Here is a 22,421-nt window from a genome sequence, read left to right as displayed (position 1 = left end):
GAACTTTGACTACGATCCACAGTGATCCATCTGGCACCAAAAAAGCTAAAGAGCGTATAACTATAAATGCATGTTCTAATGCAAGTGGCTCCATTAAACTGCCATTATTGTTCATCGGCAAAGCAAAAAATCCCCGATGCTTTCGTGAAATTGACAAATCGACATTGCCCGTTGTGTATCGACACCAGAAAAATGCTTGGGTTAATACAGTTATATTCAACGATTGGTTTCAAAACTGCTTCGTGCCTGATGTAAAAAAAAATCTAATTGAATTAGGACAGGAACCAAAAGCATTCTTGATATTGGACAACTGTTCAGCTCACCCAAGCGAGGATGAACTAGTGTCCAATGATGGTAAGATTGTTGCCAAGTTTTTACCGCCCAATGTCACTTCTCTCATACAACCCATGGATCAAGGTGTTTTGGAGTGCCTGAAGAGAATTTATCGGCGGTCTGTTTTAAAAGAGCTGGTTTCTCAGACAGAGGATGATATGTTAACTTTTCTGAAGAAAATTGATATGCTGAGAGTTGTAGAAAAGATAGCAAATGCTTGGGAACAGATAAGTCCAGAGATATTAAGGAAATCTTGGCAAAAACTTATTCCACTCGACGAATCTTCTCTGGACGAAATCGCCGTTTGTTCCGATAGCATACTAAATGCTGATTTCGTGGAACAATTTGCCGCACTAAACATTGAATTAGAACCCTCTGACGTTGACAGATGGTTCAAGCTGACGGTCCAGGTTACGAACATATGGATGAGCAGGGAATAGTTGATCTTGTTTCAGCAGAAGAAGAAGAGGATATATGTGATGAAGAAGATGCAGATGAAACTACAGAAGACGCAACAAAAAGAGCACAATGCCCTGTTTCTCATGCAGAAGCAATGCGAATGTTTGATCAGTGTCTGATGTGGCTACGTTTTCAGCCAGAAGCAACAGTTTCAAACACTTCCACGTTAGTACAACTTCGTGAGTTTGCTGCCGAAAAACGTGAATCTTCCCGCAAACAATCCAAGATTGATTCATTTTTTAGTAGATTTGCTGTTGCAAATGAAAATTAAGCGTAAATTTTTTGTAAACTGCTACATTTCGATCAGTTTTTTACCATAAAAGTGCTGAGTTATGACATTTTTCTGTACATTACTGTATTTGTTCTCTCTGTTTCTATTTCTATGATGTAAAAATACAAATTCAATTATCCGTTTTTTTTGCTTATCCGGTCAGATTTTTGAAAATATTGACCCAACTTGACCGGATAATCGAGGAAGTACTGTATTAATTAGGGAATATTAGAATATTAGTAATATTAGGGAATATTAATATTTTTCAAGTGACAATTTCACTAGGCTCCTTTTAACAAAACTGAAATATCACAATTCAGTAACTGTCTAGTTTCTGCCACTTGGTGTAAACGATAACTTACCAGTATGTTATATGCATGGTGGCAACCAGATGGCCATGTTCTATGGCCTAATGCAGTGGTTCTCAACCTTCTGATCTTGGCGGACCCCTTTTGCTGCTGTCAAAGCAGTGGCGGACCCCTGAAGTTTAAGCAAACTAAGGGTTCTGAGACTGCACTTAAATGTTTCTTTGCTTAGTTTTACTTAATAGTCTTGGTGCACAACTGCGCTATTCATTCAAAATAACATCAAACTATGCGGATATTTTTACTTAAAATAACTGTATCCAGCTGTCTTCTCATATAATCCGCAATCTAGTGCATCACAATAGGCCTTCCCTGCTGGTGATAAATCTCAATAAGCTTTTGTATTGTCCCATCACAATAGGCAATTAAGCAAATGTTCAAGCCTATTTCAAAAAGCAATGATAAACAGCAAAATTTTTTAAAAAACTCGTACTTTATGATGCAAATTTCGAAGTTCTCACGGACCAACTGAAAACGTTTCGCGGACCCCCAGGGGTCCGCGGACCACCGGTTGAGAACCACTGGCCTAATGGTTGGTCTATGTGTGCATAGCACCTTATCTCGGCTGTTTAGATCCAGCTGCCAGTTGGTGATGTTTTTGTAGCAGAGAAAGGAAGGTTTGTTTTTATAAAGAAATGAAGACTTAAGATACCGACATGTTAAGGGTATGTTTCGACTCAAGATAAAGTTAATGTACAAATATTATATATATATATTTTATGTCAAAATGCTTTCAAAATGTTGAAAGGAGTGTGAAAATGTTCTTCATTATGATGAACTTCTGCTATATATATATAATAAATAAATTTAAGGCAAAAAGCCAGTCGAAAGGGAGTAATAATATGTCGAAGTAGTTTTTAAGAATAGAAAGACATCATTTTGGTGGTTTTCACGCTTCAAGAAAACTCTTGCCACCCAAACAGTAACTGGAAAAAGGTTTATTGAATTAAAATTTAATACACCAAACTGGGTATATTATAGTGTAAATACGCACTTTCATAGCATCTGAGCAGTTTTGCACACCACACTTGTCATTTTTTGTTTGTTTGACGCGCCCAAGATTTTTCTGAAAGCAGCCAGACTGTGCAAATCGAGGTCACAGGGGGATAAGTTTTAGGTTAATTTACACTTTAGAAAAATTGGCACGTCGTTTTAAGGTGAAAATTGGCATACATTTTAACTCACAGACTAGGTCTAGTCTAATTGCCGTTTAACATATTCATATTTTGGTAAGTTGGCTAAACAGCAGTCAGTAAAATAGGAAACTCTCTACTTCGCCGGAGTAAGACAGTACCAATTGCGCAACCGGCTAGCCCTTTACAAAAGTAACCTTTTCAAAGTAGGTAACCGGCAGCCAGCGAAATAGATGCTGCCTTGAAAGAAACTTTTTAGTCTTTAAAATGGTTGAAAAGGTATGCAAAAAGTTAATTTATGCTAGCCCAGGCCAAATAGGGTTTAATTGGAATTAATTAACATTAATTTAGATTAGTAGATTTAGGTTACCAACCTATGTCGTAACATTTATATTGCAAAGTTGGGTTAACAAGAAACTGTATAGGCCTAAATTTAAAAAAGTTAAAAGCTTGCGAGTGTCAATGTCTTACCAAACTAACGGTTGCCGGTCAAAACAAAGAAGTGTATAGATCCAACATATTTTAGCACTTAAACGCTAATTAGGGAAAAATCTTAACCTGCACTTGTCCACTTCTATTACCTATACCGGCACTTAACTTGCTGTAACATCGTTGTGTGAACTGAACAAATACGTAACTTGCAGTCACAGCTGAACTTCAGCTTTGACCCTTTTAGTCACACAATTTTTACAATTACACATAGAAATCAGAAACAAATAGTTAATCAGCACAAGAATCAAACATAATAACAAGATAATTTGATATTACCGTGCAAGTTTTCCACAAAAAAAATACGAGTATGTTTTAATACATTCTATTACTTGTAATACTCATGTCTGTGTGTTTGATATACAAACCACCTGTTTTGTCATGTCATGTTTTGTATATCAAGTTGTAATGAAATGGAGGTTTATCGTTCCTTTGCCTGTAAGAACGACCACTTCAATTACAATGTTTGTCTGTAGAATTGCTTAATGTCCTCGAAGTGAAATGAGTCTCAGGTCGTTGTTTCGCTTCTCTTAATCTTAGAATCAATTGTACACCTCGACAACTGTATAATCTGGTTATATTGGAGCTTCTTTGAACGAATACATCAAGATAGAACACTGTGACAGCAACAGCACAAAGACATGTTGCGGCGTTGAACGTAAAAACCAAAAAAGAGACTGAATGAATCAAAATGCACGCACAGTAAGAGGGAAGCATCGATTACGTCACGCAGTGTTATGCTTCGCTGATTCGATAGACGAGAATTCTATGTCGTACACAATTTTATATTATATTAAGTGATATATTTATCACAAAGTGACTAGTGTATCAATGTCTGCTATAATTGCCAAGGTTTGTCACTGTACTGTACCAAATTGTTAATGTAAACTTGGTCGTTATTTAGTTTTAATTGTCATTTTGAACATAAAAACATTTCAGATTTTTCGAGCTATCCTTTTTTGTCCACTTTATTGTCACTCAAGGTTTTTTCTGGCATAAGAGCTATTGTCATATAACGGCCATAGTGATTCCTTTAATTACATGACGATCCCGTATTTAGTCGGAAATTTTATCGTTATGTAAACCCATCATTTACTTTTCAGGCAATTGGAGCTCAGCACTTGTTATCTTATTTTTTTTTGCTATAAACGCTATATCATGGACTTGTTTGAACAGGAGCGTATCTCTGTCCTAGACAAACCTATCGTTGTTAAATCAGTTAACCCAAAATGTAGTAGGCCTAACCTCATCTACCACGTGTAGATGTCGAACTTATAGCTGCCCCGGTCAACCTAATAAAACAACGAGAAGATTAAGATGTGTTTAAACGACCATGTGCAAGTCATTCGTAGGAGAGTTACTAATCAGAAATAATCAGGCTTTGAGATGAGAACCGTTAATATAGAGGAATAGCGGTAAACGTCATCACACTTCATCGTTCTTCTCGCTTGGCTAAAGGAATGATAAAATTCACCAACGCCGGCACATGACAGAGACGACGGACGTTATTGTTATACGTCAAGTAACGCAGTAGACATCTTTATTTGTTACACGCTATAGCGTTGTGAAAAATTTTAATTTCAAACAAGAAATCAAAAAATAATTTTTACAATAAAAAATTAAAAGAAACTGGTCTTTTTCCAGATGCTTTTAAAAAAGTATAACCTACAAATACGATGATTCAGAAAATACAACCATTTTTGTCTATCTGTTTTACTTTAAAAATTACTGGCAAAACCGTTTCCAAAAAGGGGTGCCGGAAGCGGTTACATTACAAGTTACTTTGATGTCACGGTGGTAATAGCCTGCCCTACAGTGTTCAAACGAATAGGCCAAACGCGAATGAGTAAATAAACAAAGTAGTATATGCAGTTTAAAAATCGTTTTAGCAAACTTTTTACCAAGAGAAAGACTACCGCGGTATGGGTATGGTAATTCGGTACAATAGAACTACGGTATCCTACTGCCCACCTCTGCTACTAACGCTAACAATTTTGGTGTTTTCCCGAGCAAAACTGATAAGGTAATAGTTATTATAACCTTGAAAAGGTTTCTAATATTTTGCTACCAGAAAAATACGATTAATTGTAAATAGACATTAGATACCGCTTCGTGACTTGATAATGACTATTCAGTGCATCGAAGACAAGGTTGAGGAACAACAAACATGGACGAAGAGAGATTTTAGCCCTGCTTCATCTACACAGGAATATCATTGTTTTAGCAAATGCCATTACTAACCAGGTCTTTCAAAGCGGCCACCGTCAACTCGATTTTGTGTAGCGAAAATGCATTGGCCTACTGTATGTTACACCTTGTGTCTATATTCGTGATCTCTTGTGTAGTTTCGCTTATTATCCCCAGTGTTTTTAGTTTAGCATAAATGTCATTGTATACCCAAAAACAATACTCTGCAATTGCAAATAACAATTGCTTGAATAGGTTGTTTTCACAACTTGGTTAGATATTTTATCATATGATATAGCGTGTATTGTCTAAACGTAAACATATTTTGTTGCCTTATATTTATCATCTTAATAAAACTCTGATTGTTTTAAACTTCGAAGTGGTTCGAATATTTCATTATCTTAAATATTCTATTTTTGCTTCTGGCTAACTTTTTAAGCATCACCACCATCTAATTTTGACAAAAGCCAGAAAGTGAATATGCTCTATATGTCAATGGTTTTTAACCGGTGGAAAATTTTGCAAGTTCAGGTGGGAAATAAGTAACCCCTACAATATCTATCTTTTTTACACAAAGACCATACCAAGTTTTGTTGTAAATAAAAACATATTATACGCTACAGCTTAATCTTCGTTACGCATTTTGCCGTGTAACCTCCGACCAATCGCCCCAACGAGGGGAAGTTTGTTTTGGAAGTTGGTGAAAATGGGAAAACAGATGAAAAAGGTTACGAACCGCTGTCTAGGTGAATATTATAGCCAGTCAAAAAGATATCTTGCGATTAGACAAAGATCGTGTTTGTTTTTGTGCGATTGCATTAATTATTATGAACTGCAGCAATCGAAAAATCGCGTCTAGTGCACTGTACAAACAGTTTCAAGCGGTAAGACGATACATTGCGAAACGTAGCAAACCAGATTTTATGCCAATTATATCCAGAACGCAAACAGTTACATGATGTCTCTCTTTTGCCACCTTGATTTTTTTCGCCCGTTTTTAGATGATGCTTATGCTGCCCAAAGTTGAGAAACAGAGTCTTAGGATTTCGCTTGATTCAATCTATCGTGAGGTAAACAATTGCATGTACTATACAATTATAAAACCGATGCTAGATTTCCGTGATGTGTCATATGTGCATTGCGGGCATTTTCCGATTATTTTCTCAGGTAGCACGCCATTTCCGCCTCCTATAACATTATGTTTCAATAGGCTGATATAGATCTCACAAAGAGATGTAACAGCTCTTTAGGCGAGAATGCATTTTCTAGAAGTTTATTCAATAACTCATGTTTACAGATTTATGGTTAAACTTATTAGAAGAGAAAATGTTACGGAACGGTTTTCTTACTTTCTTTCTTCTCATTATTACGGCTAAAGAGAGCATTCAGCTATGCGAGGAATCTGTGACACTCGATTCTCCTATTGTAAATTCTGTGGTTGATAACGCGGGTTCATTTTGCAATCCTTACCAGAGAACTTACTCAAGAGCCATAGAAGGCAGGACTGTGTTTCGCGCTGACGGTATCTTTGTTACTCCAGCACGATGCAATGTAAGTTGCGTGTCAAATGAAATAGCTATGCTATCTAAATGGTGCTGTTATGCATGCTCTACTATAATACAGGAATGTAAGCCTGCTATACCATATACTTGATCCCTTTTCACTTAGAGAAGTAGAGAATATATTTAAATGTTTAACTTGTACGGCTATAAAATAGAAGAAGGAAATCGAGTCTTGGGAAAATGCAGCTGTGAGGCCTGATATGGTAGCTCTCATACAGTAGGCTATTTGTAGGATCGTGAACTAATACAAAGTTTTTCTTGTTGTACCTACTGTATAGGTGTATAACGGAACGTCGAATTCAAGTGAACCTCTTGGAGTGATTACCGATGGATCAGTTTGTTGGGTTGAAATTCCTGATGACGTAGTCCTATTCACGGTCCAGTGCTTTGACGTATATTCCTCTCAACGTTTTATTTGTCAAACCGGTAATATACCTGTAGGACGCAATAACAAAAACAGTAGCCTAGATTGTATCACTTATTGCAAAAGTATTGTAAAAACCAACCATACTACAGGCAGAAAACGTATAACATTATTATGTTACTGTATAATCGACCATTAGAAACAACGAATCTCTCTTCTAGATTACTTAAAAAACTTTTTTTTTCGTATTAACAAAAAATATTGTTTTCCAAATGCTGTATTTGAAAGTCTCTGTTACACCAACAGGGGTTTTATGATTTTTTTGAAGTTACAACAGGTGCTATGGTTACGTCATTTGCTGTGTCGCGTATCCGTTGAGTCAAACAGAACTTGAAGTTAATCACCGTTTTTGTTCAAAAAGTGAAGTTGGTTACCGGCTCCCTGGTTATTTATACGCAGTTCAAGCGAGTTACACACGAAATCACTTGCTATACCACCAATAGAATGATCACGCATTATACGAAGCACACACATAGCCTGCGACTCGCTTAATAGGCCTATACACAGTATTACATCATTTAGAGAACAAATTGCAAAAAGTGCTGTAATCTTACAACAAAATGAAAGACGTGTTATAGTCGACAGCCAGGAGGTCATTAAGGTTTGCGCCAGCAAAATTTGTGACGGTTTAAAATAGATACAGTGCGTTTTACACAACATACAGCAATTTAATAGAAGGATATGAATCATATTAAAAGCTACCGATGTATGCTAACTACTGCAAAAGATACAATCAGTTCTAACTACCTTCGAACAGCAAATTTCACAACCGAAGAAATCGATTTTGATTCAAGCGCAACAGTGTCCTCAGCTAATTATCCTTCGAACTACCCATCGGAGCACCTACAGGAAACTATTATCAGAAGCAACGAAGTTGTAGAGTTCACGATCACTTTCTTGGAACCGATTTTGTTTGATCGCGCCGAAGTGCTGTGTGTAAGTTCTGGTTGGTGTCATCAAAACTAAAAATTTGAATTAAATGCTTGAGCACTTAAAATTGTTGACAGTCAAAGAGTAATCACTTGCTTCCATATTCTTTGTTTTTAAGATAAAATTCGACGATGGCACCGAACTACCTTATGCAGATGTTGTTATTGCTCCAGATCCGATCATAAAAAACGCTTCCGAAATAACGATTCAGTTTTCAACAAACGAAAATGAAGAGTTTACAGGTTTTAGTCTGGACATAAGAGGTATGTTGAGGTAGTTGCTCTGCAAATTAGCCTTGTTAAATATTGGTAACGAATGTTGTCGTAAAACAAACTTTATTCGGTTTGCTAACTCTTTATGACAAATCGTGGAATGCATCAGGCCTACACTGTAAATACTATAGTGTCTTCTAATCCATTTGTGTTCGAAATGGATTAAATTGGTATACAGTATAAAACGGTTTGGTGACACTTAATCACGCGACGCTTAATCACCGACACATAATCACTAGGACATTTAATCACGCGACACTTAATCACGCGACACATAATCACTAGGACATTTAATCACGCGACATTTAATCACACATTTACAATGTTTATTTACATTTACAATTTACATTGTAACAAGTACATGCATATTTACATGCAACTAACATTGTATTTTACGGTGTAACGTTTTGATGGTACTTTGGTCAAGAGCTTCGGTGACAATAGAATAATGTTAGATATTACATAGGTTATACGTAGCAATGCAAAATGACATGTTATTTCCTGATTGGCTAATGTGTTTGTATAAAAACTAAGGTTTGGTTAAAATCTCCCCTTCTTGTCTCTACACATAATATCAGTTTTACCTTCTGGACTGTTCATTACTGAAATGGAGTTACAGTTTTGTTTAAATGTGAAAAGATGATGAAAGTGTTTCTATTGTGATACAACTTACTTCCGACAATATAACAATTAGACTTTATGAAGCTGGTGTTGATTTAAAGAAACATTATAGAGAAAGCCGGCGCAACGGAGTCAAAGACAATTGTCGGGGAGTTCTAAAAGAAAGACTAATAGCCTTTGGCTTTAGGCCAACCTTAAAAGCAATCCACATCGCCATCCCCACAAAGAGATGCACACGAGCTTGAATTACTGAATTTTCCTCACGCTTTTCCGACATCCAAGTGATTATGTGTCGCGTGATTAAATGTCGCGTGATTAAGTATCCAAGTCGCGTGATTAAATGTCCTAGTGATGATGTGTAGCGTGATTAAGTGTCCTAGTGATTATGTGTCGCGTGATTAAGTGTCCTAGTGATTATGTGTCGGTGATTAAGCGTCGCGTGATTAAGTGTCGCGTGATTAAGTGTCGGTACACCGTATAAAACGCACTGCATTGGCTTTGCAGGTCCACTGCCTGAAATTACTTGCACGTCTCAAGGGACAACCGACATCAGGTAAAGATCAATGTGATACAGCAAATAAAAGTAAATTGATAAAAGAAAATTGCTTCAAAAATGTCAATTGATAAACCAAAGTATTGGGAGAATCGCTTGAAAACTACAATCTCTTGTTTAACTATGGATCGACTCAGACGCGTTACGACAACTAGTTCAAGGTTCACGTATAGACAACGGCACTAATCACTACTTTTGCTTTTTATACTCAGCATAAACGGCGATACGTTGAAAACTTTGTCGTGTAGTGACCCAGGTGACTATCTTTATATTTCACCAATTCCTGTCGACAACTTGACCACACTTGACCCAGCATGTGTGGCAAACTCAAGCTTCCCCAACTTTGACTTGCAGTTCAGTGATTGCTCTTCTATTCAGGTGATTTCGAATTTTCTTGCAACTGCTGAAACGTTGAGTAATTTTCAGTAGTTATCTGTATATAGGATATTGTGTAGCTCGTCCTGTAAACAAGCTAGGTATACACACCGGCGCCTAACTTATCGTGAAAATGTTTTGGCCAATAAAATATGTATGCATAATGAAGCAAACGAACTACACTATCACCGTTGTTTCAACCGTTCGCTGTCAACAAAATCTATCGTTGGCTGCAATCCAGCGTTACGAGGACAAGTGCATCAACTTTACTTGTGAATACAATGTCACAGAGTTGTGGTCGACTTCTGGAATCATACCGAAAGTAATGTAAGTGCTTTAAACGTGCGGGATTTGAAGTAATAATGAAAATGAAAATTTTAATTTCATTTAATGATGTATAGGAAAGTAATATTGGATGGAGTGCAAGCGACCGGAACTTTTCCGGTCAAGTTAATTTTCACTGACGACACTTATTCGTCTGAACTTGCCGGTGATCGTGTTGTTATTGTCCCCGATTTTGTCAATGCAAAAGTCGAGCTATCATTGCCCGGAAACAACAATTCTTTCTTTGTACAAGTAAGAAATATCAACCTCACCTTGACCTATAACAAAATGAACATGCAAATTAATTTTTTTAACGTAAAAATTGATAATTACATCCGTTAAACTTATCCGAAACCAAACGTATAACTAAAGACGGTTTTTCTAAACAGGTTACTCGGTGTTGGGCAACACAAGATGCACATTTCAGTGATCCAAGTTACTCGATTATTCACGATAGGTATATCATGCCATTTGAAGGTTGAAGATTGGTTTATCTCACTCTATAATAATCGTTATCCTGTGTGTGCGCGCTTTCTCTTTTCCTGGTGGTCCAGTCCCGCACAGCAGGAGGGCCACATTCCAAAGAAAAATATTGACATAAGTGTAACTTGCGAAAATAGGTGTTTTGCACTAAGTTTACTTTTCTTGACATAAGCAATATGTTAAAAGTCGATAGCCAAAGAAATTTTCTTCCAACTTGTGAAAGTTTGATTACTTTACGATATTTAGTTTTTGAGTAATTAGCGATTGAAAACTACTGCGCAGTGTCGGCCACACGTGGATAATAACCAAATATCGCTTAACCGGGTTAGTGTAATACACTAAACAGGAGCTTACAATAAGCTGAAATCTTGAAATGAAATTTAGGCTACAAATTTCTGATAAATTGCATTTGTCAATTTTTCAGCTGCGAGGATCTGAACTCTTTCGACCCACCGGACGCAAAAGAAATCGACACAAATTATGACGCTAATTTCGCAGCGTTCAAGTTTCGTTCATTTGTATGGACCGGTGCTATTGAAGAGGAGATTTACTTACATTGTGAAGTCACACTCTGCTTCAATTCTGACGACGACCCCTGTCCACCCAGGGTAAATAAGTTTATGCTAAATGGTGCTATCATATTTTAATTGTGCAACAGAGTTGACATGTATGTACATATTGCGTCTATAAAGATTTCTTGGTAGAACGTCTTGTAACGATTCAGTGCAATTGTGTATTTCCACCTCATGCATGCTTGTTTTTTCCCGGTTTATATTTTCTTTCAAGCCTAGCTGTGCTAAGAAACGTCGTCGACGTGATTCGGTCGATGATGGCTCTAAATCTCGTGTCATCTCAACATCTCAGCCGTTGCGCATAAGACAAAATGAGAAGGAAAGCTGTGAGAAGGTGAAATATGTCCTGACAATTGCTATAATGATGTGGCCGAGAACTTCCCTCAAATGTAAAAGACAACGTCAAAGTTCTGATTTAATAGTTTTATTCAAATTCAGGAAAATGGCGGTTGCAGTGACGTATGCGAAATGCGTTCTGCCGACGTAATGTGCTTGTGTTATGTTGGAAGAAAACTTGCAAAAGATGGGAAAAGCTGTCAGGGTGAAAACAGTTCAACGTTTTAACATTTGCTTTCAAAAACAACTTAAAATTTGATCACGACCTTTTAAGATTTTAGGTATAATTTCTTTATTTTATAAGTTTATATGATTTTTCTGTTAGATAAAGCTTCTGAGGTTTTGGAAATTCGGGAAGCAAACAACCAATCAAATGTATTGCTCGCCTTGGTAATGATAGCGACAGTCATCTGTGCTCTTGGACTTGTGCTGAAGTTGAAAGGAAATGGGAAAACTCTACTAAATTTGGCCTGAAATTTTATGAACATATTCCGAATAGAAATCAGCGTGGAAAAACTATTTGTAAACAAGCACTGTACAGCATATGTTATTATTGTACATTATTTGTAACATAAAAATGACATGTTGAAAAACAATCCTGAAAAACTTTAAGCCAAAACGAGGAATTTAAACGGTCATTCAACTGACGCCTTTGTAAAACCATAAAAGTTGTAACAAGTTCTAAGTTGTTAAATTTCTAACAATCCAGGAAAGACACAGGCTTTAATTTCTATGATGAATAACCTTTTATCTAGCTTTATGCTCTTTGCAGTCTTGTGTTTTATGTAAACTCATGGGCAACCTCAGGAAAATCAATGTAACATGAACATGGAAATAAGCTAAATCCATCAAAAGCTCCATCATCGTTTCAGATTCAGCCTCATTGGAAACTATAACATGCATTTCAATATAGGACAAAACCGGTTATTCATGACCTAAAATTGATACTTCTTTCACATATAGCAAAGTGATCTTTAGGTTATACAGATGATCTCACAAGTTATTCCAACGGACAAAAGAAAATAGGGCTTAAGCTTGTTTTATTGGTCTGACACGTTTGCGCGATTTGGAAGGTAAGTTTGCGAGCAAACTTTACACAAAATTCCTGTAATAGGCTAACAGTATATACTTTTGGACGTTAATATTGTAGAATTTTAGAGTATAGTACTTTTAGAGGATAGATTTTTCACAGACTTTACTTTAAAGTAAGTTTCGAATCGTCCGATCGTTTGAGTGGTCACAGAAGACGTTTAAAAAGTAGCCTTATTACTTATTATGGTTATGGTCGAGTGGATAAAGTGCTGGTCTGGAAAAAATACAAAGCAAATCAAACCAGTCAAAGTAAGCTGCTGTAAAGCAGACAACCTAAAGCAAGCCCAAAGCTAAAAAAACATCTATGTGTGACAAAGCTACGCGTCCACTGAACACAGAACGTTTCGTGGAAGTGTAGATAAGAGCAGAATATTTAATGAAAACAGTTTTTGGAATTTACGATGACTACTTATTGAAGTTGTCTTTTGAAGTTTGAATGACTTATTAGTTAGAAACGTCTGAATAAAAAATAAGAAACAACGTTGGTCAAATTTAAAATTAAATTAGATTTGGCATTTATCTGAGCTATAATCGTCACATCGTATCACGTCATGCCGAAATTGCCTGCAAAGCGTTTTTTTCGCAACAAGTTTTTCTACCCCCACAGCCATGACATACGAAGCGTAATGTCGTCATAAGTACACCTGAGCAGACGATTGGCAAGGAAATGGCAAACAGTTGACAGGATTTTTTACCTGGATATAACTACTTTATCGGGTTACACCTAGAAATGTAGCTCAGCAAAACCGAAACGGTGTCCGCTGCCTTCCATCTTAACAATAACGCAACCTTAACGCAAATTGTGAGCTTAAGGTTAACATCAATTGTACGCTTTCACTTCTCAGTTCTGAAACCACGTACCATAGTTTGCTCTCGGACAGGTAGCTTACATTTCGAGAAAATACCTTTCATAAATGCACAAAAAACTCGCACCTCTAGTCGACTTAATAAAGCAACTCTTGGGTTTTCCCTGGATCATTATAGGCAGGGTTGCCATAAGATTTGTACTTATTTTGAAGGTATACGAGTTGGCCGAAGTCGTATGTCTCGTATTTCTTAGAAAATATTTTTGCTTTTTTTTCTAAGAAACGTCCTTATTTTTGCTTTATTTTTTAGGTCCTATTTAATACATTTCGACACCTTTAAGATACCATTTTGTACCAAAGAGATGTCAAATTTAAGAACATACAAATAGTGTCTCTTTTTTTAGGAACATTGATTGCCTTCTCCTGTTGTGAACTGGTTAAAGTAGTATTCTTCTTTCGTTTCCTAGTCGTCCTTATTTTTGAGTTCAGACCGATGGCAACTCTGATTATAAGTAAAGTAGGCTACTTCCAGTATTAGCGAATGGCATGGCAGAATTACATGAATAAAACGTATCGACACCAAGACCATTAAGAACTAGACTAAATATCACCGTACTTTGTTAATACACTTTGTACAACAAAAATACTCCAAGATACGCTGATACGCTGATACGCTTTGTACGACAAAGTGTGCCTCAACCCATTGCAAAACTGTCTGGTAGCGCAGTGCACACCAAATTGATGATGTCATAAACGGTATCTTGCTTTGGCTTACTGAACGGGATATCAGCGTCCCATAGCATTGGACAAGCTCCCATTCTACTGGGCCATAAGTGTTTGTTTTTCTCACTTGTGGGGCAACAAACCAGCATCCGATCAACTCCACATAAAAAGCACCAAAGCAAGTAAATAAAACCCCAACCACTAAAAACGAGACACCCATTGGTACCAACCGCATTGCATTTGTCAAAGTAATCGAAGAACTCGAGCATCTGAGACAGACAGTAGTGGGTGGCTCGTCGGGGGATCCCAAATGTCGAAAGCAACATCGCGGCAAAAACTTGCCTGTTTCATAACTGACATCCATCCCACCGGATTTGTCGGTGCCCAGGATGCAGGCCCATAACTAGGTTAGGTTATCAGAGGATGGATGGTGAGCAAAAATATCCTAGAGGAGCTTATCTCGCAATCCATCGACTCAATAATCCATTCTATCGTTCTGGCGATTTTGGTCAATAAATGATTATTATGACGCCACAAACACGTGTAACTGGTGATGCAACGAAAGTTTATATCAATCATTACGATCGACGGTTTATATGGGACATGAAAGCAAATTACAACGCGGCTAACTCTACGCAAGTATAAAAGCCTACAATTGGCAACGATCTATTAATTGATGTCGGAAAATTCACAATACAAAACAATCTACTAATTGAAAAGAACAGAAATAAAGAAAATTATAACCATAATCTTGTTAAATAAAAATCGCAATCATCCAGTCTAAATACACTTGCGAAGCCACACTACACAGCATCGACAAAATTTCGTCAATTCGATTTAAGTCAAATCAAAAATCAATGAAAGCCATGTTGACCCTAGTAACTTTTTCCTTTCTCGTGTTATGCCGCAACACACGTTTTTACCCTTGAGGCCTTGCCACGTTTGCCTGACTAATATCTGGGAACTATTGTCAAAACTGCTGATATGTTTGCGACCACCTGCGTCAACACAATTTTTCGTCTCCCACATTGAAGACGAAAAATAAAGTGAATGAAAAATAGTTTCAAACAGTGAAAGAGGAATGTATGACAAAATAATATTTATTACATCACAGTCAGTGTTTTTTTAAGGTGTTTTGGGGGACCGAAACGGTCCCCCAAATTTCTCCAGTGGTTTCCCAAAATTTGGACTTGCAACTACTTTGGTATTTAAATGAAACACTTGCGGTCTCTTAAAACTACTTAGCGGTCACCTAAACCAAACCTTAAAAAAAAACCTGATCACAGTGATGTGAATAAGAAGTATAGAGTTTCTGGAAAGTATCAAAGACACGAGAAAAATAATTTATTGAAGTTACTGTTTAAAACTGCAAAGCGCAACATAGGCTACATCAAAGCTTTTACAAATGTTGAAACCATATACATCAAAATGAAACTGTGCACTATCGAAAGTGCTTTACCTGGGCAAAAAGGTCTTACAAGCAGTTAACTTATTTCGTCAGCCGTATGCGAAAGTATACGTATGAAAGTAAAAGCCGCATGCTGCACAACATCAATTAGTACAGAAAAAGTGGTGAAAGATTTCATGACGGATTCCGAAGGAAGCTTGATTAGCGTTGGAACAAGAAAGTGCAGTAGTTGATGAGATTAACCCAGCTCCTTGCTGGTGTCAAAGAAGTGTAACGGAAGTTAATTTTTCTGGCAAAATACCTATTTTATTTGTTAAAGCTTTGCAGTTTTTATAGAGGAATTCCCGAATTTAAAGGAGAGCAGCTTTTTACTTAATTCTCAACCGCTTTCAGTCAAACGTATGGACAAATTTGAAACATTTTCATTGCTCAGGACTATAGTAGGAATTTGAGAACTTTGGAGAATGTTATTGTTTTCCTAATTATTTTGAAAAGTTTGTGGTTTCTTCTTTTTGAAATTTTATTAGCGTGATTCGTGCCGTACCAAATCGAGTACTAAAGTTGTTCCAATTGCACAGCTTGGATGTGATCTTGGACCGAAAATCTATTAACGCCGAACTGCTGCTTTTATTTTTAAAACCTACTACCTACCTACCTACCTATGCTCATAAAATCGTCATTTGAAAACAATGCTTGACAAATTTTTTTTCTTAGTATTTTTAATGATGATTGATGAAATGTGAAATGATAATGAAATATAATGTTGAATGAAATATGCACACACAATGAGATGCAACTTATATCAAATTATGAGAGAACTTTACATAAGAATACTGTTCTACAGTATAATACACGGGAAGTATACATCTAACACACTGAATTCGTTTATGATAATAAAATATTCTTTGCAAAATACACCACAAGGTAACTATATGAGAAAATTTCTTGCTATGAATGAACGTTTTAGATGTGTCAATCGCTCTTTATTTATTACAAGGTGGTAATTATGCATAAAATCAATCGAACCAAACAAGTGTGCAAAACAACGGTACGACCATTACAGTAAGCTAAATAAAGCTATAGCAATAGCGTTTATGACTCAAAAACATCATTGAAATGCAAAATTTATACTAATGAAAGGTAAAAAATGCACCTACTGTAGCTATACAAAAACCATTGGATAAGGGTAAATAACAATTCTAGAAAAAACTAAAAAAAAAATAACTTACGTTATATACAATGTACAGAAAAGTTAAATATGACAGTGTGTAACTATGCGCAGTATTTTACATATGCTTAATAATGTCTGCAATGAACTGCAATGGAGAAAAATGTACTTCTTTACTTTAAAGCGAAATAAATTCGTGCATTATATTATCACATCCTTTAAGCTTTGAAAAAGATGCTATATTTGATATAACACGATGATCTGTCGCAGAGAAAAATAAGTTGAAGTCTTTCTATAATCAAGTCACACGCCGAAACAGCGTTATATAGAAAAATAAACCGTTCCAAATTGACAAATTCGGTAAATTTTTTGTCACCAGAAATTAAAGTGAACTTTCTGACATTAAAAAATCATTCATGTCCACTGCATTTGTAGTGTGCGCATCTACACCGTCATTATTGTTAGCAGATGAACCTAGATTCAAATAAGTAAAACTGCACATAATATCATGAGAAGGTTGCGATGGAGACAGAAAGTTTCCTCGGTCATTGCTTGAATTCGCCATAACTGATAAAGAGGCGCCACCAGCCGGAGAGTTATTATGCAACGGTTGATGATCTGTCAAATATGAATTTGACATAACTGATGAAGGGGCTCCATCAGCCGGAGAGTTATTATGCAACGGTTGATGATCTGTCAAATATGAATTTGACATAACTGATGAAGGGGCGCCATCAGCCGGAGAGTTATTATGCGACGGTTGATGATCCGTCAAATATGAATTTGACATAACTGATGAAGGGGCGCCATCAGCCGGAGAGTTATTATGCGACGGTTGATGATCTGTCAAAAATGAATTCGACATAACTGATAAAGGGGCTCCATCAGCCAGAGAGTTATTATGCGATTGTTGATGATCTGTCAAAAATGAATTCGACATAACTGATGGAGGGGCACCACCAGCTGAAGAGTTATTATGCGACGGTTGATGATCTGTCAAAAATGAATTCAACATAACTGATGAAGGGGCACCAACAGCTGAAGAGTTATTATGCGACGGTTGATGATCTGTCAAAAATGAATTTGACATAACTGAAAAAGGGGCGCCATCAGCCGGAGAGTTATTATGCGACGGTTGATGATCTTCCAAAAATGAATTCGACATAACTGATGGAGGGGCACCACCAGCTGAAGAGTTATTATGCGACGGTTGATGATCTTCCAAAAATGAATTCGATGCCGAGTAAAACAATACGGCATTTGAACCGCTAGCTCTAATCACAGTAAACAGAAAAGGGTAAGCATTGCCCTGATACCCAGAAGTTAGATTTACCATAAACTTATTTTAGTATTTACCCGGAGGGGCCCGGCTCCACGGAATTTAACTCTGCGTGCAAAGCCAGTGGGTTTTGTGCCTGAAATTGTCGTTGTCGACGTCGGCGATGTGTTCGTGCTTCATTTTCAACCCTCTGTCGTCTGTGCCTCGACATTCGTCCAAACGTTACACCTGTTTTATAAAAGACTCAAGCTAAGATCAAATATCTTATTGTTCTTGACAGAACCTAACAAGCAAAATTAAACAAAAAGGGAATAACGATGGAAGATGGAAGCCAGATAAAGGTCTGCACATTGGCCTTTGGCTAAAAACGAAGTGCTAATCTTATACGCAAATACGACATGGTACTGATCGCAGCTGTCTTTCAGCAGAAATAGTCTGGTAAGAAGGAAAAAAGTAAACACACTAAATGGTGTTAAGTACAGAAACATAAAATTAAACTAAATCTATGCAGAATTCACCACCATTGAAAACAAGAAGTACAGAATTTTTATCGCACCAAGAGTGCGACATTGTAAACAAAGTTCTGTGATCGAACGTCGCCAAGCGTCGGTGAGACAATTACTTTTCAGAATTTAATACTAACTTCAAACAAAATCGCAGTCGCACCGATTTCTGCTATTAGTTTGATCACAGGAGGGAAGTCAAGTAGAAATGCAATCCACAACGTAATTTAAAACTAAACCTTACAAGGGCCGATTTTTGACGAAGTAATTTCGTGAAACCAGAGAACTGGTAAGACTGTCATTACGGCAACCATCAATTTAAACCAAACGTCGAGAAAAAGTTTAAATGACAACGCAACGTCTCAATTGATCATGCTTTAATGATTAATTTAATTCGCAAGGCAGTTACCCTAAGATTTAGCATAATTATTCACCAACATGCATTATATAGTTTATGTAAAGCCTAATAGATAAAAAAGTAACATGCATGAAAAAAATAAAGTACAAAGCAAGACGTGACTAAATGCAAAAAGAAGCATCATAAATTAACAAAAAATCACAATTGTGAGCTTACGGGATTTACACATGCCAACTCTTAGACATTTTTGGAAACGACAATATTGGCATCGATTCCTGGTCTTGCGAGTAATAATACACTTCTGATCTCTTCGGCAAACGTAAGTGTCTTTTTTCTTTAAGCTTCGTCTGAAAAACCCCTTCAAAACACATAATAATGTCAACAGACAACAATAAAAATAAAAATTGTTCTATCAACAGAATTTGAACAAATTTAAAAAAATTATGATCTGCAGTTTTTCGTTGTATGACACATAACATAATCTAATAAAGTGGAAATATTTGACTACAACAACATAATGCAATTGCGTAAACGACACAATAGACTCAAACAGATATTTGCAGCATTACGTACCTGTGAGTTTCATGCACTTACGGGGTGTTAAGTTAAATAATTTCCCCACACAATTCAGGGTTATGAAAACTAATTCAAAACTCAGCAGCTTTATCACAGAACTATGCATCATTAATTAAATCATCTTTGAGTAAAAACGACAATCAATGGCAAAGTGTGAGGTGATGATTACAATAAAAAGCATTAAGCGCATGCGCTATCTGTGATAAGCAAACTTTTGTGTAATGGACGATCGTAGTTTGATATGAGACGAGACAGCATTGTTTGTGAAGCGTACGTGAACGGCGACTCGTAAAGGTGGGTAATTAGGCCAACAAGAAGATAAGATTGTTGACAGGCACGAAAAACTTGCTTGGACGTCGCTTGCTTTGGTACCAATACCACGTCTTTGACTTAAGGAAACAGAGACATTTAGGCAAACAAATGAAAACAAAAACATTAAAAACCGCGCTGTAACAAACATATGTCTTATACCACAGACTAAGCGCTTTATCTTCTCTATTACTTTAACGAAATCAACACAGGTATTAGTTTGGTCGTGTTGAAATATATTTCTACACAAAATCGGGAGAATCTGTCCACGCCAGTTTGACTGCACAGAGGTTAACAAACCGCAAATTCGTTTTCGAGCAAATCGTCGTCAAATGACAACGTAATTCTGACACATTCGACAGAAAAAAATTAAAAGACGTTTCATGAGTAATAAATATTCCGGCGTCGTGATTTGAGAACAAAACGACAACACGAATTTGCTGACCTTACACCCTTCGCAAGTATATTCGCCATAATGGACTCCTGATGAACTGTCTCCGCAAACCTTGCAGGGGATATACTGAATCGGAGCTGTTAGAAAAACATAAGAAAACATCAGTAATAGAAACATCTAACATTTTACAACTCTTAAACAACAATTCACATTCAACGCTGTAGGCCGTAGGGTGACTAGTTATTAATAATTCTAAAACCGAATAAAAAAAACTTCACAGATGGCGATATAAAATTTATGGAACAATTAATTTTGCAAAATATTTTACAAAAAATGCAGTGTTATAAAATGGAAATGGTTTTCGGTGAAAATTTCGTAGAAGCTATATTAGATTTACTTTTATCGTTACACTTCACTTTGTCAAACCTTTCCCACTTTAAATTTGTTGCTTGTCGAACAAATTATGTTTAGCGTTAAAGAGTGACCACTTGGATTTTCCTAGAGCCTGTATCAGTAACATTACTAACAGGTAAATCTCACCTCGTCCTATTATTCTGCGATAACGATTGGGCTGAGTTGATGCACATGGTCCGTCTTCACTGGTTGTATCCATTTGATGACTACTGCTGTGGTTATGAGGTCTGTAATCTGCGAAAGCTGGAGACGTTACATTGTCAGCATTAATTGAACCAGGATTAGACGAGAAAGTTCCAACACCGCTGTGTCCCGATTGAAACGTAAAAGAAGGTCCAGCATTACGTTGTTGCGGATTGGACGATGACACTCCAACGTCGTTAAGTCTCGATCCAAACGTAAAAGAAGGTCCAGCATTACGTTGTTGCGGATTGGACGATGACACTCCAACGTCGTTAAGTCTCGATCCAAACGTAAAAGAAGGTCCAGCATTACGTTGTTGCGGATTGGACGATAACACTCCAACGTCGCTAGGTCCCGATTCAAACGTAAAAGAAGATCCAGCATTACGTTGTTGCGGGTTGGACGATAACACTCCAACATTGCTAGGTCCCGATCCAAACGTAAAAGAAGGTCCAGCATTACGTTGTTGCGGATTTGACGATAACACTCCAATGCAGCTAAGTCTCGATCCAAACGAAAAAGAAGGTCCAGCATTACGTTGTTGCGGGTTGGACGATAACACTCCAACACCGTTGTGTCTCGATTCAGATAAAATAGAAGAGCTGGCGTTTTGTTGTCGATTTCCAAATTGACGCACAACACCTTGCCTGCTGCTGCACCCAGTTACTAAGACAGCACGTTGATGTTCCATGTGAGGATGGTGCGCCTGAGAATTTGCAGTCTGGTCAACAACAGGGTTAGATGTAGGTGTACTACTCTGGCCATTTTCATAGCTATGCGACATATCAGTGGGGCCGTCTTTAGGATTGTTTGAATTGTTCAATCAATCAATCAATCAATCAATCAATCAATCAATCACATCTACCTGAAAAAAATTAATAAAAAGTGAATCAGTTTGATCAAATGCAAAATACAAGAAATATAGCCTACTTTACAAGTAATGTAGGTTAGCCTACTAGCTAGTCTACAAACTAGCCTACAATCTAGCCTACAATCTAGCCTACAAGCTAGCCTACAAGCTAGCTTACTTTATAATTAAAGTAGGCTACTTCCAGTATTAGCAAATGGCATGGCAGTATTACATGAATACAACGTACTGACACCAAGACCATTAAGAACTAAACTAAATCTCACTGCACTTTGTTAATAATTTATTCAAATTTAATTTCTAATGACTATTAATGTTCAAAAAATGCTTCCTATTTCTAAATTCTTGATGCATTTGTTGAACGCTTAACGATCCAAGTGAATCACTCATCTAAGCCAAAGCACCTAACGTTAAAATGCTTAAACAACATTTAAAATGAGAAATGCGTCTCTGCGAGAGATTTCTCCTTCTATTGCAAATGGTGCACAATGTAAAGACTGAAACCTCCAAGCAAATTAGAAAAAAGCGATCGCTGTTGCCTTGGTAACTCGCTCATCGCAATTTGATGCAATTGTTTGTTTCCTGAATACAAAGCACGTGGGCAGCAAAGCGACGTGACGTTGGACTCATGCATTTTTTTAATTTCAAACC

The 22,421-nt window shown here is 36.9% G+C and overlaps 2 protein-coding genes across 2 annotated transcripts; one reads left to right on the top strand and one right to left on the bottom strand.

The window, feature by feature from the left end:
- Positions 1 to 6,451: 6,451 nt before the first annotated feature.
- Positions 6,452 to 12,510, top strand: LOC143451939 (CUB and zona pellucida-like domain-containing protein 1). The gene is made up of 13 exons (XM_076952725.1): positions 6,452 to 6,788; positions 7,078 to 7,225; positions 7,981 to 8,159; positions 8,272 to 8,416; positions 9,551 to 9,599; positions 9,812 to 9,977; positions 10,144 to 10,301; positions 10,376 to 10,550; positions 10,688 to 10,755; positions 11,206 to 11,389; positions 11,568 to 11,687; positions 11,792 to 11,894; positions 12,015 to 12,510. The coding sequence occupies exons 1-13, from the start codon at positions 6,525 to 6,527 to the stop codon at positions 12,161 to 12,163; spliced, it is 1,908 nt and encodes a 635-aa protein (XP_076808840.1). The 5' UTR covers positions 6,452 to 6,524; the 3' UTR covers positions 12,164 to 12,510.
- A 3,895-nt stretch (positions 12,511 to 16,405) lies between these two features.
- LOC143453459 (uncharacterized) lies at positions 16,406 to 21,746 on the bottom strand. The gene is made up of 5 exons (XM_076954796.1): positions 20,846 to 21,746; positions 20,357 to 20,442; positions 19,243 to 19,384; positions 18,243 to 18,393; positions 16,406 to 18,160 (listed from the first exon to the last, which is right to left on the bottom strand). The coding sequence occupies exons 1-5, from the start codon at positions 21,684 to 21,686 to the stop codon at positions 17,269 to 17,271; spliced, it is 2,112 nt and encodes a 703-aa protein (XP_076810911.1). The 5' UTR covers positions 21,687 to 21,746; the 3' UTR covers positions 16,406 to 17,268.
- Between the last annotated feature and the right edge of the window lie 675 nt (positions 21,747 to 22,421).

Source organism: Clavelina lepadiformis, chromosome 4 (assembly GCF_947623445.1).
Source record: "Clavelina lepadiformis chromosome 4, kaClaLepa1.1, whole genome shotgun sequence".
Lineage (NCBI taxonomy): Eukaryota > Metazoa > Chordata > Ascidiacea > Aplousobranchia > Clavelinidae > Clavelina > Clavelina lepadiformis.
This window is presented reverse-complemented; position numbering and strand designations above follow the sequence as displayed.

What these genes read in the sequence shown, in the direction of transcription:
- LOC143451939 (XM_076952725.1), top strand. Translation starts at nt 6,525, where the DNA reads ATGTTTACAGATTTATGGTTAAACTTATTAGAAGAGAAAATGTTACGG. An exon ending in TTACTCCAGCACGATGCAAT is followed by an intron (nt 6,789 to 7,077) that starts GTAAGTTGCGTG and finishes CCTACTGTATAG; the next exon opens with GTGTATAACGGAACGTCGAA. An exon ending in AGATGGGAAAAGCTGTCAGG is followed by an intron (nt 11,895 to 12,014) that starts GTGAAAACAGTT and finishes TTTTTCTGTTAG; the next exon opens with ATAAAGCTTCTGAGGTTTTG.
- LOC143453459 (XM_076954796.1), bottom strand. Translation starts at nt 21,686, where the DNA reads ATGTCGCATAGCTATGAAAATGGCCAGAGTAGTACACCTACATCTAAC. An exon ending in ATACTTGCGAAGGGTGTAAG is followed by an intron (nt 19,385 to 20,356) that starts GTCAGCAAATTC and finishes TGTGTTTTGAAG; the next exon opens with GGGTTTTTCAGACGAAGCTT. An exon ending in AGTTGGCATGTGTAAATCCC is followed by an intron (nt 18,394 to 19,242) that starts GTAAGCTCACAA and finishes TTTATAAAACAG; the next exon opens with GTGTAACGTTTGGACGAATG.